Raw genomic sequence first — 16,155 nt, 5'->3', positions numbered from 1 at the left:
TTCACTGAAACTGCTACTACCTTCTTCTTAGGCTTCCATTCTGAAAATTTAGTGCCATCACACTCCTCTAAAAATTTCATCTTCTTTAAAAGCTTCTTCTGTTGGATGTGAAGCAACTTGCTATCTTTGATAAGTTCAGGAGAGTCAGGATGATCTCTCTGAATATCAGCAATCTGTTTCTTCAAGATGTTAATCTGCCTTGACTTGTTCTCGATAGCACGGAGGGTTGCTTTTGTTTCCACCTCCTGGAGGAGCGCACGAGCCTGTTCCTCAGGGAGAGCTTTCAAGCCACTGGCCCATATTGAAACATACCAATTAAAGACTTTAAGGAAGGGTACCTTATTATTACCTTATTATTACACAAATTAAAGTACTTAACTCTTTATAAAGTTTCGGTCTACTGATCTGATTATAATTATATACGTACTTATCGTATCCGGTTTAGGTATCCGTATATACAACACGAAGGAGAAAACTAAAACAAAATGTCGAATTTCAGTGGAAACTTAAATCAAAGCGTTTCTGCGGAATGTCTTAAAGTCTTAAAATATTTCTTATCGCTCATTTTATTTGCTGAAAGGTCACGACGTTAATGAAAGTGGTTACTTCAGCACAGATTAGCTCAAATTGTTTTAAAATCAATACTTTGAAGAGTAAGTCAATTTTACTCATTGCGAAAAGTGAAGTTAAATAAAAGTACCAGTTTTAGATTACATAAGTTATATGCCGCAGGACGTTATCAGAACAGTTTTATAACCGTAATTAAATATAACTAGTGGACGTGATACGGATTTTGGACTAAGTCATGTCAGCAGTCCAAAAGATAAATATGTAAAAGCAGTTTAAGATGACAGTTCTCATGTGCAGCATCTGCCACTGGTTCTACCGTTTATTATTCCTATCTTTTTTTCTACAGGAACAGTTTAAAAGATTATTCTTAATTTCATAAATACATGCAATTTCAAGATAATGAGTTATATTATCATATTATCCTCGACCAACTAGAATGTTCCAGCTTATCTAGTATAATCACGAATCACATGCGAGAATGGCTGATGCCTTATAAAATTCTAATTTACCACTCTTCATAATATAAGAATATACATATGACCGGTTCAAAATTAGTTGAACTTGCAATTTGCAATGCAGCTGATGTGGTAATAATTTTTTAAATATGGAGCTGTTCAGCCTGAAACAAATCGTACTGATTTAAAGATTTGAAAATATTTACATCATTTCCAATACGTTGTTTCAATGAATAGCGATAAGTAATATAAAATTAGGATTGAGAATAATTCGTCAATCAAACCTTAAGTTCGTAAAGACAAAAGGACCGTTTGATAAGGACAAAGGCAGCTATGTTGTCGAAATCTATAATACTTATACTTAGTTACTACTCTACCTATAATTCGAAAGACTATTTCTGTATGTCTGTCTGTATGCACGACCGCCCGGCGCCCACGTGCAAGTTAGACAAATAGAGCCTCCCATTTTGTTATTATTATCTGATAGGTACAATGGACACTGGATCTCAGCAACACACAGAAGATACTACCTGTCATAGTTATAGAGTCTAGTGAACTCTACCCACAGGTCAGTCAGGCAATGGATCACACTCTGATGACATCTCCTTTTGGAGATTTTCGGACTCTCTTACTACCTAGTTGAGTGTGTTCCATAACCTAGCACCCTGCCTAAACGTCCGGTACTCCCGGACTTATGTGGCAAGCCTGCTCCCTGAACAAAAAACAAAAAAAACTCTACCTATAATTCGAAAGACTATTTCTGTATGTCTGTCTGTATGTACGACCGCCCGGCGCCCACGTACAAATAGGATGATAAATAGAAAGTTGTAAAGTAACCATGGTAACGGTGTTGAACACACACGTGCACGTGCACGTGCAAAGATTTGCGAGCGACATTTTGATCGACTTTTTAGTAATAACGTTGTGTTCAATGCAAGCTACATTTCCTCGGCTGTATCTTCGGTTGTGACGGATATTTTTTGATGCGATAAAAAGTGACTACCAAAGGATACTACTTATAGCTTTATCCTGTACTACGGGCTTTCTAGTCTCTATCATGTAAAATGAAAGATTATTTATGTATGTACGACCGCCCATGTGCAAATTAGATAAAAAACAAAACGGTTGCATAGTAACCATGGTAACGGTGTCAAATGCGCACGTGCACGTTTTAACGTCATTTTTATCGGTTTTGTGGTAATTACGTTGTGTTTAAAGTGTTTTACATATAAATCGGCTGTATCTTGAGTTGTGACGGATGTTTTTTGATGCGATTAAAACTTTATTAAAAAAACACTGCTAGCTTCCTCCCTGTTACCACTAGTTACCACTAGTTACAACAGTTATTATAGTTACCACTACACGGGCTTTCTAGTTATAAGTAAAACGAGGATTTAAAATCCTAAATTGTCATAAAAATAAGATTTCTTCAAAACAGGTTAAACACGTATATTTACAACTACAGGGTTGTAATGATTTTTGCGGTACTGTAAGCCTTATTAAATAAAACAAAGGATACATTTAAAGATACAGACTGGTTTTTATAATGGAAAAAGATGTTGTTATTGTTGACGTACTCGGAAATTAATATGAATCCATCGCATGCAAAATCAGTAAGTTTTATTACAGTAAGTTTTATTACAGTTTCAATAAGCATAACATGTCTTGAGGCAGAATCGTGGTTACGAAATGTGGTTGACACAAACGACATTTCGGCATTTTCGAAAATTGAAATCCAACGTATAAAAAAGTATTTTTATCTTCATCGTACGTAATTTCTATAACTTATCTAGATGAATAACTATAGACACATACTATTGTCATTCAAAATTCATTAATAGATTAATGAATTATAGAATCACCTATTTTTAAGATTAAGTGGCGAATCGTGATGCCCCTCACAGTAAAAAAAAGTTTGGTATGACTTCAATAAATGTTATAATGGTAACCATAGTAACCTAATTCATAAAATCAGTATGATAATCACATCGCAGGAATAATTGCGTCAAATAGTTTATATAATTAACCATTTCATTGCAATTTTGTATAAATCAATTCTGGAACGAGAAAATGTGGGTTATAAAATATAAATACAAGAAATTGTACAAGAAATTGTACAAGAAATTGTACAAGAAATTGTACAAGAAATTGTACAAGAAATTGTACAAGAAATTGTACAAGAAATTGTACAAGAAATTGTACAAGAAATTGTACAAGAAATTGTACAAGAAATTGTTCAAGAAATTGTACTATTGTACAAGAAATTGTACAAGAAATCCACTATAAATTAAAATGGATGTTATCTATACATCAGCGTACGTTACGAAGCTAACTACTAGAACTTGATCAACAACAGTTCATGACGAATAAGTATATAGCCCCAGTCTTTCAAGAAGTGCTACTATGACATCACGTGTTGTTGTGATGACGTCACGTGGTGTTGTGATGACGTCACGTGGTGTTGTGATGACGTCACGTGGTGTTGTGATGACGTCACGTGGTGTTGTGATGACGTCACGTGGTCACTCCACGCTGGGTAGAAAGTAGTTACCGGGAAAAAAACCGAACTTTTCTGTTCGTTGTGAGGTTCCAACAAACCAACCGTCATCACATCTCTCTATAACCTGATGGGAGAGTTTATGAAGGAGCAGTACTGAGCCGCGCAGGTAAAGATATTACGTTACTCTGTTATTTTAAAAGAGATAACTGTAAAAACGACATTCTTGCTCTCTGTTAACAAAACGAACAATAAAGTCGATGGAATAATGAAATTTAAATAAAGATAAAAAAGTTACCTTCACAATGTCACCTCGCTGCAGTTCCAACTCGTCGTCATTAAGGGGCTGGTAACTGTACTGGGCTACGTATAATTCGTAATCCTGGAAATTTTTGACCAACTTGAAACAGTTGTAAAACTTAAGCAGGAGCTTTTATTCTAAACATCAATAAATTAAGTATTATGTTCTTATGTTAAATTCATATACCTTATCGGACATAATTATCGCGGACATTACTTTCACGCTGAAGACCTTAGCGTGAATAATTATGTCCGTGAAAGTAATGTCTGTGGCATTAAGGTCCGTGAATAATATAAAAGTCCGGTAATTATTTCCATTAATTTTAGTGTGTGTGTCCCTACATATGACTATATGAGTAGATATGTATGTAGCCGATTAAACGGGATTCTTCGAGAAAGCTAAACTCGAAGTAACTTCTACTAATATGAGATTATGGTACTAAATACAGATTACAGAACTAATTTCAGTAGAATGTGCTGTTTTTTTGAGCTGCCTTTTTTACCAACCTGGAAATTGTCAGAATCTCCGGCAGATCTGTTATCAAGATTATTGGGGTTATCAAGATTATTAGTGTTGTCAAGGTTACCACTATCATCAAGAAAACTATCACGTGACTGCTCAACTGCTTCTGGAGACTCGAACTCTTCCAGACAATCTTCTATTCTCTGTAGTACAGTTTAATGTCAGAACAACAACTTAGAGTCACAATAATCTAACATCTTCACAATACTCGATTAAAATACAGCCATAGATCTTTATTTTGGCGGGGAAGTAAGCCATGTTTTCTCTAATACGCAACAGCGATTAACCAATCAGCTTCTTGTAGCATGATTTACTGATCGACTTATAATAATCCATAGTAAGAAATTATTGACGGGCGCTGACTCACCATTATATAACCCATATCTATAAAATAAGTGGGAATGTAAAGTATTGATGATTGATGAAGGTGGTAGCCGTACCTGTGCAGGGAGAGCAGGAGGTGGGAGGAGATCTGGAGCCTCTATCTTCTCCACGTAACTAGTGGGGAATATGCCCTGTGCAGCGCCTAGTTGCCCGTAGTACCAGTTATCATCTATCACTTCAGTCACTGTTATGGTGGCTTCTAAAAAAGAGAAGAAGAGGGTTATTTTGATTATAAAGGGTGAAAAACAAGCTGCGTACAAGTTTTACAAGTTTCGGGGGGGGGGGGGGGGGGTGAGAAAAGTATTTTCAGTGGGGTTAGTAGATTTTGTTTACGATTGCTGATCCCAATCATATTACTTAAAGTAAGGCGACAACACTTATCAACCACACCAGACAAACATTTTTAAAGTTTACCTTTTTTGAAAGTAAGTTCTCCATCCTCAGTGGACTTAAAAGAGTAAAGAGCTTTAACCTCGAACGAATCATCGTCCTCTTCATTTCCTAATTCGCTGTTAGAAACTCGGTAGTTTATGTTATTCTGCTCTTTTACTCTCGCCCTTTCCTCCGCCACCTCTTTCCTTCGACTCCTCTTTAGTCTCCATCCTTCCTCCATCTCCTGGTAATTATTGTTAAAATCTTCTGATTACTACTTTAGTGTAACGAAAACAAGCTCTTTCTAAGGATCAGGATAATATGTTCATCTTCGTTACAACATAATCGTAGTCATTAAGTTTTCATAAACAAATTACTAAAAAGGTCGCCTAAGGAATTAGAACAACTATAAATTAGTTATCAGTAATTAACTTAATAATTACCGACTTGGGTAAGTGAATAACTCACATAACCATTGTACAATATCTGGCACACTGGTTGGCAACCTGAGTGGTTGGCCTAGTGGTTAGAGATTCCGCCTTCTGTGTAGAAGGTCCATGGGATCGTTTCTAGTGATTATTTACACCATCTGCCAATATAACTGTTTGATGCTGTTATAAAAGGAAAACAAATGATTCGTAACTGGTTGGAAATGGAAAATAAATGGAAATGAACAAATTTTATGAAGACTTTAAGAATAACATTAACTGAATATTTTGTACACGATACACACTTGACTTACTTGACTTACGGCGGCTTCAACGTCCGAACAGAGATAGTTTTTTTCCAAATCTGTCTATCCAGCATGAGTTTGTTAATCTCCTTGCTGTCGTCAAGCCCCGTATCCTTCCGAAGGATGTCAATATATGTGAGGTGTGGTCTTCCCTTCGACGATGTCCTTGAAGGGGTTCTCAGAAGAGAAGTTGATGACTCAGAAGTTCTTCATGTCTGGCTAGATGACCTGCGAGTCTCATCCTCCGTTCTGCTATCTTATCAGATGCTCTGATGAGGTGTCCATTACCTTGGCGTTAGTCTGCCGCTCTTTCCAGTCTATGTTTAGTGCCATCCTCAGCATTCTCGTATAACATCCATCAATACGTTTTGCGAGGGTCTGGCTGACAGTCCATGTTTCAGAGCCATACATATTACATAAGGATGGACTCAACTGTAGCCAGGATTCAGGAACAGTCGTATCTTGAGATCTCTACGCTTATCCGACTTCCATACAAGCTTCATCTGGCGAGTGGTGACACGCTCCCCATGCCTTAGCTTTCCTCACTTCGAAGTCCTTCTCCGAACTCTTCATTCTACTACCCAAATATACAAAGTCATCGACTTTCTCAATGGTCTTCCCGCTCCCAGCAACCAGAGTCGGGCTATCGTCATCTCTTATGTTGATTCCCATGTACTTAGTTTTCCCCTCGTTGAGGTGGAGTTCAACTGATTTGGCAGCCAGTTCCAGACTCCTGAGGAAATCTTGTGCCTCTGCAACACTATCTGTTATAAGAGCAAGGTCGTCAGCAAAGTCCGCATCAGTGACCTTGACAGCCGGAGAGCGTCGGCTTCTTCTAGGGTGTAGATTAAACCCAAAGTCCCTACCCTCTAGGGACAGTGGACACCCTCATAATGTAGTCAATTATGATTATGAATAGATAGGGCGCCAAGGTGTCTCCCTGCATCACTCCTGCTAGAATAAAGAATGCTTCACTCAGACCATCCTCGGTAATCACACGAGCAAAAGTATCTGCATACATTCTTTGTATCAAGCCTACAATCTTCTTGGGAATGCCATATGCCAGGAGGATCTTCATGAGGAGTCCACGGTGCACGCTGTCGAATGCCTTCTTGAAATCAATGAAGAGTATTACCGCGGTCAGATCTTTATCCTGGGCTCCCTCGAATACCCTTCTTTGGCCAAGAATATGACTAGTTGTTGACCTACTCTCCCTAAATCCGTTCTGATTGATCCTTAAGATGTCTTCCATGGCAGCAAACAATTTGCTTCTGGCTTCCTCTGCTCTTGGGTCGTTGGCAGAATCTTCATACCGCTTCTTAGGAAGATGCTTCCTATTTCACTGCTTCAATAAACTTTCCATACTTAGTGGTGACGTCATTTATAGTTGGACCTAGATCTAGTTGTTCCTCACTCAAGAGTGCACTATACTTATTTTTAACTTCGACTCCATACTTGATCTGCAACTCCTGATCAGTTTTAAGGCGACTAAAGTCGTAACGTGTGACCCGTGGTGGACTTATGCTCTTTCGAAGACTGAGCTTTACAGTTGAGAGTACTGCCCGATGGTCAGAGCCCAGGGAATTGAAAGAGTTGCATGGCTCGGTGTTCTTTATTGAGCTCCTCCACTTCTTTCGTACCAGGATACACATACATTTCGATTTACGCCCCATGGTCGCTGTACTGGCAAGAAATATGAAAGGAGGAAGGAAATGTTGTAGAGTGGGTAGGTGGGACAGTGAGAGCAGGTGTGAAAACAGATTCATCAGGTGAGAAGGTGAGAGGAGCAGGGTGAGACATTTGAGGTTCTGGTTGGTAACCGGAGAAGGAACTGGGAAGTAAGCTAAAAAAAAGAAAGGGGTCAGCGAAGTTCAGAGGCTTTACAAATGTGAGAGGCTTCACGAAAAGTAGAGGCTTCACAAAAATGGGTCCTCCAACACTACCTTCTTGAAAGAAATTCGAAGCCTGACTGCTTTCATGAAAAAAAAGTGAGTTATTCCGCTGATACGGTTTCTCGCCAGTATGAGTCATCTGATGGCAAACTAGGTTTGGTTTTCGGTTTGAACCGTAAGAACATTCGGAGCATTTATACGGTTTTTCACCGGTATGAGTCCACTGATGGCAAACTAGGTTTGGTTTTCGGTTTGAACTGTAAGAACATTCGGAGCATTTATACGGTTTTTCACCGGTATGAGTCGTTTGATGGTTAAGTAGGTTTGGTTTTCGGCTTGAACTGTAGGAACATTCGGAGCATTTATACGGTTTTTCACCGGTATGAGTCGTTTGATGGTTAAGTAGGTTTGGTTTTCGGTTTGAACTGTAAGAACATTCGGAGCATTTATACGGTTTTTCACCGGTATGAGTCGTTTGATGGTTAAGTAGGTTTGATTTTCGGCTTGAACTGTAGGAACATTCGGAGCATTTATACGGTTTTTCACTGGTATGAGTCCACGGATGTGAAACTAGGTCTGATTTTCGACTTGAACTGTAGGAACAGTCGGAGCATTTATGCGGTTTTTCACCGGTATGAGTCATTTGATGGTAAAATAGGTTTGATTTTCGGCTTGAACTGTAAGAACACTCGGAGCATGTATACGGTTTTTCACCGGTTATATGAGTCATCTGATGGTTAACTAGGTTTGATTTTTGTCTTGAACCGTAGGAACATTTAGAGCATTTATATGGTTTTTCACCGGTATGAGTCATCTGATGGCGAACTAGGTTTGATTTATGGCTTGAACTGTAGGAACATTCAGAGCATTTATACGGTTTTTCACCGGTATGAGTCTGCTGATGGCAAACTAGGTTTGGCTTTTTGCTTGAACTGTAGGAACATTCAGAGCATTTATACGGTTTTTCACCGGTACGAGTCCGCTGATGTGAAACTAAAGCTGTTTTTTTGCTTGCATTGTAGGAACATTCAGAACGAATATAAGCATTTTCATTGGGTTGAACCCACTGGTAGCGAAGCAATGCTGATTCCCTGTTGGGACAATCCAACTGAGAATCTGCATTTGAATTCACTTCTGATTTGATAAGAAAATTATCTTCCTCCTTCTTAATCTCTGTTTTGATCAATTCCAGTGGAATACTTTCTTCTTCCATCTTCATCTCATCTTTAAAGTCTGGTACATTTTGCTGCTCCATTTCACTAAAAATTCAAGGACCGTACAAAACTAAATTTCAGTGTTTATTTGAAAAGCTTTTCGTTTTGGTTACATCAGGAATAAACAAGCTTTTAAAAAGTGCTGATTTTTATATTTAGCCCTACCCTACCGGGGAAGGCTAAACTCGATTATCTAAAGATCTAAGACTGGTAATTCACATATATATTTACATATTATATATATGTTTACAAGAGTATTATACCCAACATTGACCGGCGAACTGATAGCTACTTCAGAAGCAATGAAACTACATTCTTCTAGATAAAATGAGTCATAGTACTTTCAGCCGGAGCCATCATAAGTGACATAAATCTAAAAGATAGTATGGTTAGTTTCTAAATATAAACTCAAACTCTGAAAAGGAAACTGCCGTGAAATATGAAACATCAACAAAAGGACCAATTATTTTGAAAAAATAATTTATGGAAAGCCCCTCAGACAAAATAAAAATCAATCATGCAATAATATATAATTATATATATATATATATATTGCTGTGCTGTAAAAATTGACTTTATTTATTTATTTATTTATTTATTTATTTATGTTTACATATAATTATATAAATAAAACAGCGGTTCTAAAAACTTAAAGTTACATGCAAACGCAATCATCAGTGTTAGATATATATATATCAACACCGACTTTTAATGTGTAGGAGTACAGCAACGAAATATATATATATATGTTTATCTATATAATATGTTAGGTAAAAATACAGGGGGGGGGGGGGCAAAAGTCAGTACCCATACGCTGGCCTTTTAATAGCTCAATCACTGAGTGCCCAATTGAAATAATTCTTTCTGGTATGACTTACTAGCACCATTGGTTCGAGGAATTTGTCAAATTGAAAAATATTCGTGTTCTACCCTACCGGGGAAGGCTAAACTCGATTATCTAAAGATCTAAGACTGGTAATTCACATATATATTTACATATTATATATATGTTTACAAGAGTATTATACCCAACATTGACCGGCGAACTGATAGCTACTTCAGAAGCAATGAAACTACAATCTTCTAGATAAAATGAGTCATAGTACTTTCAGCCGGAGCCATCATAAGTGACATAAATCTAAAAGATAGTATGGTTAGTTTAAATATAAACTCAAACTCTGAAAAGGAAACTGCCGTGAAATATGAAACATCAACAAAAGGACCAATTATTAAAAAAAATAATTTATGGAAAGCCCCTCAGACAAAATAAAAATCAATCATGCAATAATATATAATTATATGTTTACATATAATTATATAAATAAAACAGCGGTTCTAAAAACTTAAAGTTACATGCAAACGCAATCATCAGTGTTAGATATATATATATATCAACACCGACTTTTAATGTGTAGGAGTACAGCAACGAAATATATATATATATGTTTATCTATATAATATGTTAGGTAAAAATACAGGGGGGGGGGGGCAAAAGTCAGTACCCATACGCTGGCCTTTTAATAGCTCAATCACTGAGTGCCCAATTGAAATAATTCTTTCTGGTATGACTTACTAGCACCATTGGTTCGAGGAATTTGTCAAATTGAAAAATATTCGTGTTCATTTTCTTCAAATGAAGGTTCATTTTCGCATTTATTAGATAGTTTGGATAGTCAGATCGAGCCAAATTTTATTGAATGCTGTTTGGCCATTTGAATTGCGTTTGTCCTGAAAAAATGAGAGTTTTAGCTTCTCAGATGACCGAGATATGAAGCATAACGAGTTTGTTCATTACGTGTGATCAGGTGATTGGGTTGAGACTAGATCCACATTACGGGAATCGTGCAGAGAGCCCAATTACGATGTCGTAATTGGGTAATCATTGAGTACCCAATCAATTTTGCTAACGAGATAAACAAATTTCTAGATAACTTCGTCATTTTAAATCCGTTTCGCACCATCTTTTCAGATTATATTCCGGATTAAATGACCTATTGCAATATTTTACAATGGATTCTCTAACATGTTCACAAACACCAGTATAAGCAATTTAATGTTGATTGGGTGTGGCCCCCAAAAATCGAATTTTCAAATTTTGGTGACGGAATCCTTGAACAAGTAGGTACAGTATGCCATCTGCAAAGCAACAACTCTCAAATTTAAAACACGGCGGTGGTATAAGACCCAACGTATGGGTATTGGGTACTGACTTTTGATCCCCCCTGTATTATGTAAATTATACCTGGAATTCGTGACCTTAAAATGCCAATAGCTGTGAAATTCTGAGAGAAACCCCCTACTTATTAATCAGCATCAATCAGTTATATTGGCAGATGGTATAAATTAATCACTAGAAACGTTTAAATGAGTCACTCAAGTGAGCTATAGGATAGCGTGCTGGTGCCTTATAAATATAATGGCACATTATATTTATAACTTCACTTTGACCCACTCTAATCTGGTAAAATCGAGACACGATAAGATCACAATGGTACTGTGAACAATGAATATGATGTAATAATCAAGTTACATCCAATTAAATATACATAGCTTCCACATGGAACATGATATCGATCATGAGCTTAATATAGATGGCGATCGCGCCATCTAGCGCTATCCAGCGCTAGCTATCGCGTTTACACTTACAGTTACACTATCGCAAATTAACCGTAAAGTTTTCTCCGTACTGAAAGATATGTGGTTTTCTAGATGTTTGTGGTGCGCTAGTGTCGTTTATAATATTTTCCGGGAATTATTTTCCCGTAAAGTCGTAGTGGACAGAGTTGTCTAATAAAAATAATACCTTGGCTTAGTTATTGTGCTGGGCTCGCCCTCCGCTAAGGCGTCGGGTATTATCGCCCGTAGCACTCAACAGCCTAGGTATTATTGCATTATGATAATTCTATTCAATTGTGGCCTGTATTTTTACATTTTGCCTAATTGCAGAAATTTGCTCCTCAGTGTATGTTGACATTATTTACTATTTACAGCAAAAATCTCGTAAAAGTTAAAATACTTTCATGTCAAGTTCACCAGTTATAAGTTGCTAAATTGCGATAAGTGAACGCGTGCCATTGTACATTTATTGTACATTGCTTGTATAAAACTCAAACAGTGTGTGTAACTGACATTTAAAGGTTATCAATATGCAAGACAAGGAAAACCTGAAATCAGTAAGCGATGATGCTAAGAAACGTGTACTTGGAAGCCTACTTAACAAAGCTGATGCCCCCAGCAAGAAAGTTCTCAGTGTGTATAGTTTCAGTGCAAGTTATAAGACCAATCTGAAGGATATGAAATCACTCACCGCAGTTCAACTAGAACCCTGTGCAATATTTCTAGGTTTTAATGTCAGAGATGGTGTGAAGAAACTGTACACGAATAAGCAGACTCTGTGTGATAGAATGATTCTCAAGATCGAGTCCTTGTTCGACATAGAATGCGAGGACTGTAACGAGGTGTACTGTAATGAACTGGGAAAAGATCCGCTCTTAAGATGCCGGCTATGCTTACAGGGCTCCCACGATTGTGAAGCCATGGCCGAAAAAGCCAAGACCTTCAACGATCTCATCCAGAAAGGACTGCTTCCTTTAGGAGGATCTTGGCTCTGCTACGAATGTTCAAAAAAGAACGAAACACGCTCACTTCAACATCCCCAGAAACCTACCAAGAAAAGGAACTCAGATAGTACATCAGATCTATCCACTATTAAAGAGGTTGAATCTGAGGTAGAGGCCGAGGGAAACGACGATGAAGATGAAGATGAAGATGAAGATGAGGATGAGGATGGAGACAGGGAAAGCCCTAGAAGAGGTAGACATAATGATACCGAAAATAACCCCCAGATTTGCCGGGAATACACTATGAGGAAGTGTCCCCACGGCCTCACTGGCAAACGTCTCATTGGTGGTAAGAAATGCTCATACCAGCACCCCATCAGATGCCGCTTTTACTCCAATTTCGGAGACGACAAACGCAGAGGATGCAGGAATGGGAAGAAATGCACTTTTTTCCACCCCAAACTGTGCCGGAATTCAGTTGCGAATCACGTATGTTTAAACAGCGATTGTGGCTTCCATCATCTTAAAGGAACAGCCAGAAAGACTGTTGGAAACGTGAATTTCACTGACAGAAATCGGCTGCCTCAGCAGCAGCAGCCCAAAGATACAAGAAGAATAGAATTCAACACGAACAGAAGTTCCTGGCCGCCTCCTGGTGGTTATGATGTGGACAGAATGGGTAGTCTAAACTCCCTCAACACCCCCTACCCACCCACTGTTGAACATCAGAAACCCCTCAGACAACGTAAAGACAGTACATCTGAGAGGGATAGTGCTTTTTTAGAGAAGCTCATGGAAAACATGAAAAACGGAATAATAACCCAGATGAACTCCAAAATGGAGGAACTTCGAGGGCAAATTCCAGCCCTTGTCCAAGAGACACAACGGAGCCAGCTGGACCCGAGATCACGCCAAACATCCTCTCAGCAAATCTCGACACAGTTCCCACCATCAACACAGTTCCCAGCCCAAGTGACACTCCCAAACCAGCCAATGCGGATGCCGATGCCACTAAACTTCATGCCCAACTATCAAGGATCTTGCTACTGAATGCTCGGTCCATCTCCCCATCCGCAACCAGCACTGTAAAATGGAAGATTCCATTCATCCAAGACCACATACTTGACGACCTAGGAAGACCACCGGTGCCTATTCTCGCTATCACTGAATCATGGTTGAAGCCATATATCAGTGATGCTCAAATAGCTATAGATGGGTACAACAGTCTTAGAGCAGACCGTCAAAGTCGAAAAGGTGGTGGTTGTGTGCTTTACGTTGAAAATTCGCTGCTAGTATCAGATACTGTAAATTTCAGTGACAAACACTGCAGTATGCTGAATTGTTTCATAGACTCCATGAACGCCCTTGTCTCCGTGATATACCGCCCACCAGATGCTCCTCCCGGATCCTTCAAAGCAGTCCTGGACCAGGTGCAGGAGAAGCTAAATAACCTGACATCGAACGATAGATCACCTGACATCTACATTATGGGGGATTTCAACCTCCCAAATATAGATTGGGACTCTTGCCAAGCTTTACCTGGTCAACCACTTTGTGACCAGCAAGCTTGTTCCGAACTAATTGATTTCATGGAGAGAAATTTCTTGACACAAATGATTTGTAAGCCCACGAGAAATAACAACACCATCGATCTTGTCCTCACAAATAAGCCACAGGACACAATTGAGACCAATATCTCCGAATGCCAACTATCTGACCACAGGCTAGTTGAGCTCGTACTCGGGCATAACCCGCTCTGCCCAAAAGAACATACTCCTATATCTTTCGACAGAAACTCTTTTCGGGCGACTGATTTTCATAGAGCAGACTTTGAAGCTATGAACGATCGTTTAGAAGCTGTTAACTGGATCTCTTTGAGAGAACTTTGTTATGAAGATGAAGATGGAAGTGCTTTTCTGGAGCTTATACGCCTAACTGTCCTCCAGATAACCCTCCTAAATTCGCCTTCTAAAGACCCTACTGGAACTGGCCCCTCCCGCCCTCGTAGAAGTCGCCAAGTCCGTGAAAAATACACAATGAAGAGGAAAAGAAGAAAACTGAATGCCCAAATAAGTGCACTTACTCAAAACAACCCAACTTCGAGAAAAATCGAAAAGCTGAAAACCGAAGTTAATCTTCTGACCTTCGAAATAAGTGAACTTGTGATCAAGCAACTTAACGAAAAAGAAGTAAAAGCTGTAAGTACAATAAAGACGAACCCAAGATTCTTTTATTCTTACGCTAAACGATTTGCAAAGGTAAAATCATCCGTCGCCCCAATTAGAGATACAAACGGAACTCTGAAAATGGACCCAGCGGAAAAAGCAGAAATTCTCCAGACTCAATATGTCACAGTCTTCAGCAACCCAAATTCTGCCAATGTTGAAGAATGCCTCACCGGATTAGATCCTCATCCAAAGGAAGATCTCAACACATTCACCTTCACAGCAGACGACATATCAGATGCCATAAAGGAACTGGACCCGTATGCATCCACCCCTGATGGTGACATACCGGCCAAGATCCTAACTAAATGTCGAAGGACAATCGCTGAACCAATTTATCTACTCTGGAAACACTCATTTGATAACGGAATCATACCATCTGGTATGAAGACACAGTACATCACGCCTGTGTTCAAGAAAGGAGACCGAACATCTGCCGCTAACTATCGCCCTGTCTCGATAACCTCTCACATTATTAAGATATTTGAGAGAGTGGTCAGAAATCATCTTGTGGAACATATGGAGTCAAACAGCTTTCTCTCCCCCCATCAGCATGGATTCCGCAAGAAAAGAAGCTGCTTAACTCAACTAATAGACCACGTAGATAATATCCTGAAAACTCTCAATGACGGCAACGAGGTTGATGTGATATACCTTGATTATGCGAAAGCCTTCGATAAGGTAGATCATCAAATACTACTTGCAAAGGCAAAACGCTACGGAATAAAAGGAAAGACTCTGCAATGGCTGACTGAATTCCTGAAGGATCGCCTGCAAACTGTGGTCGTGGAAGGAACAAAATCATCCTTTCAGCTAGTAATCAGTGGGGTACCCCAAGGAACAGTATTGGGACCCATTCTATTCATTCTCTATATTGACGACCAACTTGGTACATTGGTTACCGCTCTGGGAAAGGTGTTTGCTGACGACACCAAGCTCATTGGAAAAATCATGGACCTAGCTACCAAAAGCTTACTTCAAGACGACCTCCTCAATGTAATCGCTTGGGCCCTGAAGAACAACACGCAACTAAATGAGGCCAAATTCGAAATATTGAATTACAGCTTGAACAATTCTTTACTGTTAAGAGAATTGCCCTTCACCAGTCAATATTCCTGTTACAATTTGACAAATGGAAGAACTATTGACCCAGCCAAAACTGTGAGGGACCTAGGGGTTCTCCTGTCAAATGACTGCTCCTGGTCTTCTCACATACAGCAGATGACTAAAACAGCAAGGACAATGACGTCATGGGTCCTTAGCGTATTCAGAGATAGGTCACGCTTCCTCATGCTCACCCTTTACAAAACCATGGTGAGAAGCAAACTCGAATACTGCTGCCCGGTGTGGAACCCTGACAAAATCAGCGATATAGAAGCTATTGAAAGCATCCAACGACACTACACTCGTCGAATCAGTGGTTGCCAGAA

The 16,155-nt window shown here is 39.0% G+C and overlaps 2 protein-coding genes across 2 annotated transcripts in view; both read right to left on the bottom strand.

Moving 5' to 3' along the window:
- Positions 1 to 2,961, bottom strand: part of LOC134814961 (zinc finger protein 226-like) — a 51,345-nt gene extending 48,384 nt beyond the window's left edge. The window contains exon 1 of the mRNA XM_063823337.1: positions 2,951 to 2,961. The gene's annotated coding sequence lies outside the window, so the exon portion shown is untranslated. The remainder of the gene's footprint in view (positions 1 to 2,950) is intronic.
- A 3,350-nt stretch (positions 2,962 to 6,311) lies between these two features.
- Positions 6,312 to 7,086, bottom strand: LOC134819652 (uncharacterized). The gene is made up of 2 exons (XM_063829754.1): positions 6,834 to 7,086; positions 6,312 to 6,703 (listed from the first exon to the last, which is right to left on the bottom strand). The coding sequence occupies exons 1-2, from the start codon at positions 7,084 to 7,086 to the stop codon at positions 6,312 to 6,314; spliced, it is 645 nt and encodes a 214-aa protein (XP_063685824.1).
- Positions 7,087 to 16,155: the final 9,069 nt, after the last annotated feature.

Source organism: Bolinopsis microptera, chromosome 1 (assembly GCF_026151205.1).
Source record: "Bolinopsis microptera isolate Bmic1 chromosome 1, MBARI_Bmic_1.0, whole genome shotgun sequence".
Taxonomy (NCBI): Eukaryota; Metazoa; Ctenophora; class Tentaculata; order Lobata; family Bolinopsidae; genus Bolinopsis; species Bolinopsis microptera.
The sequence above is the reverse complement of the archived record's forward strand: the minus strand, read 5'-3'. Positions and strand labels throughout refer to the sequence as shown.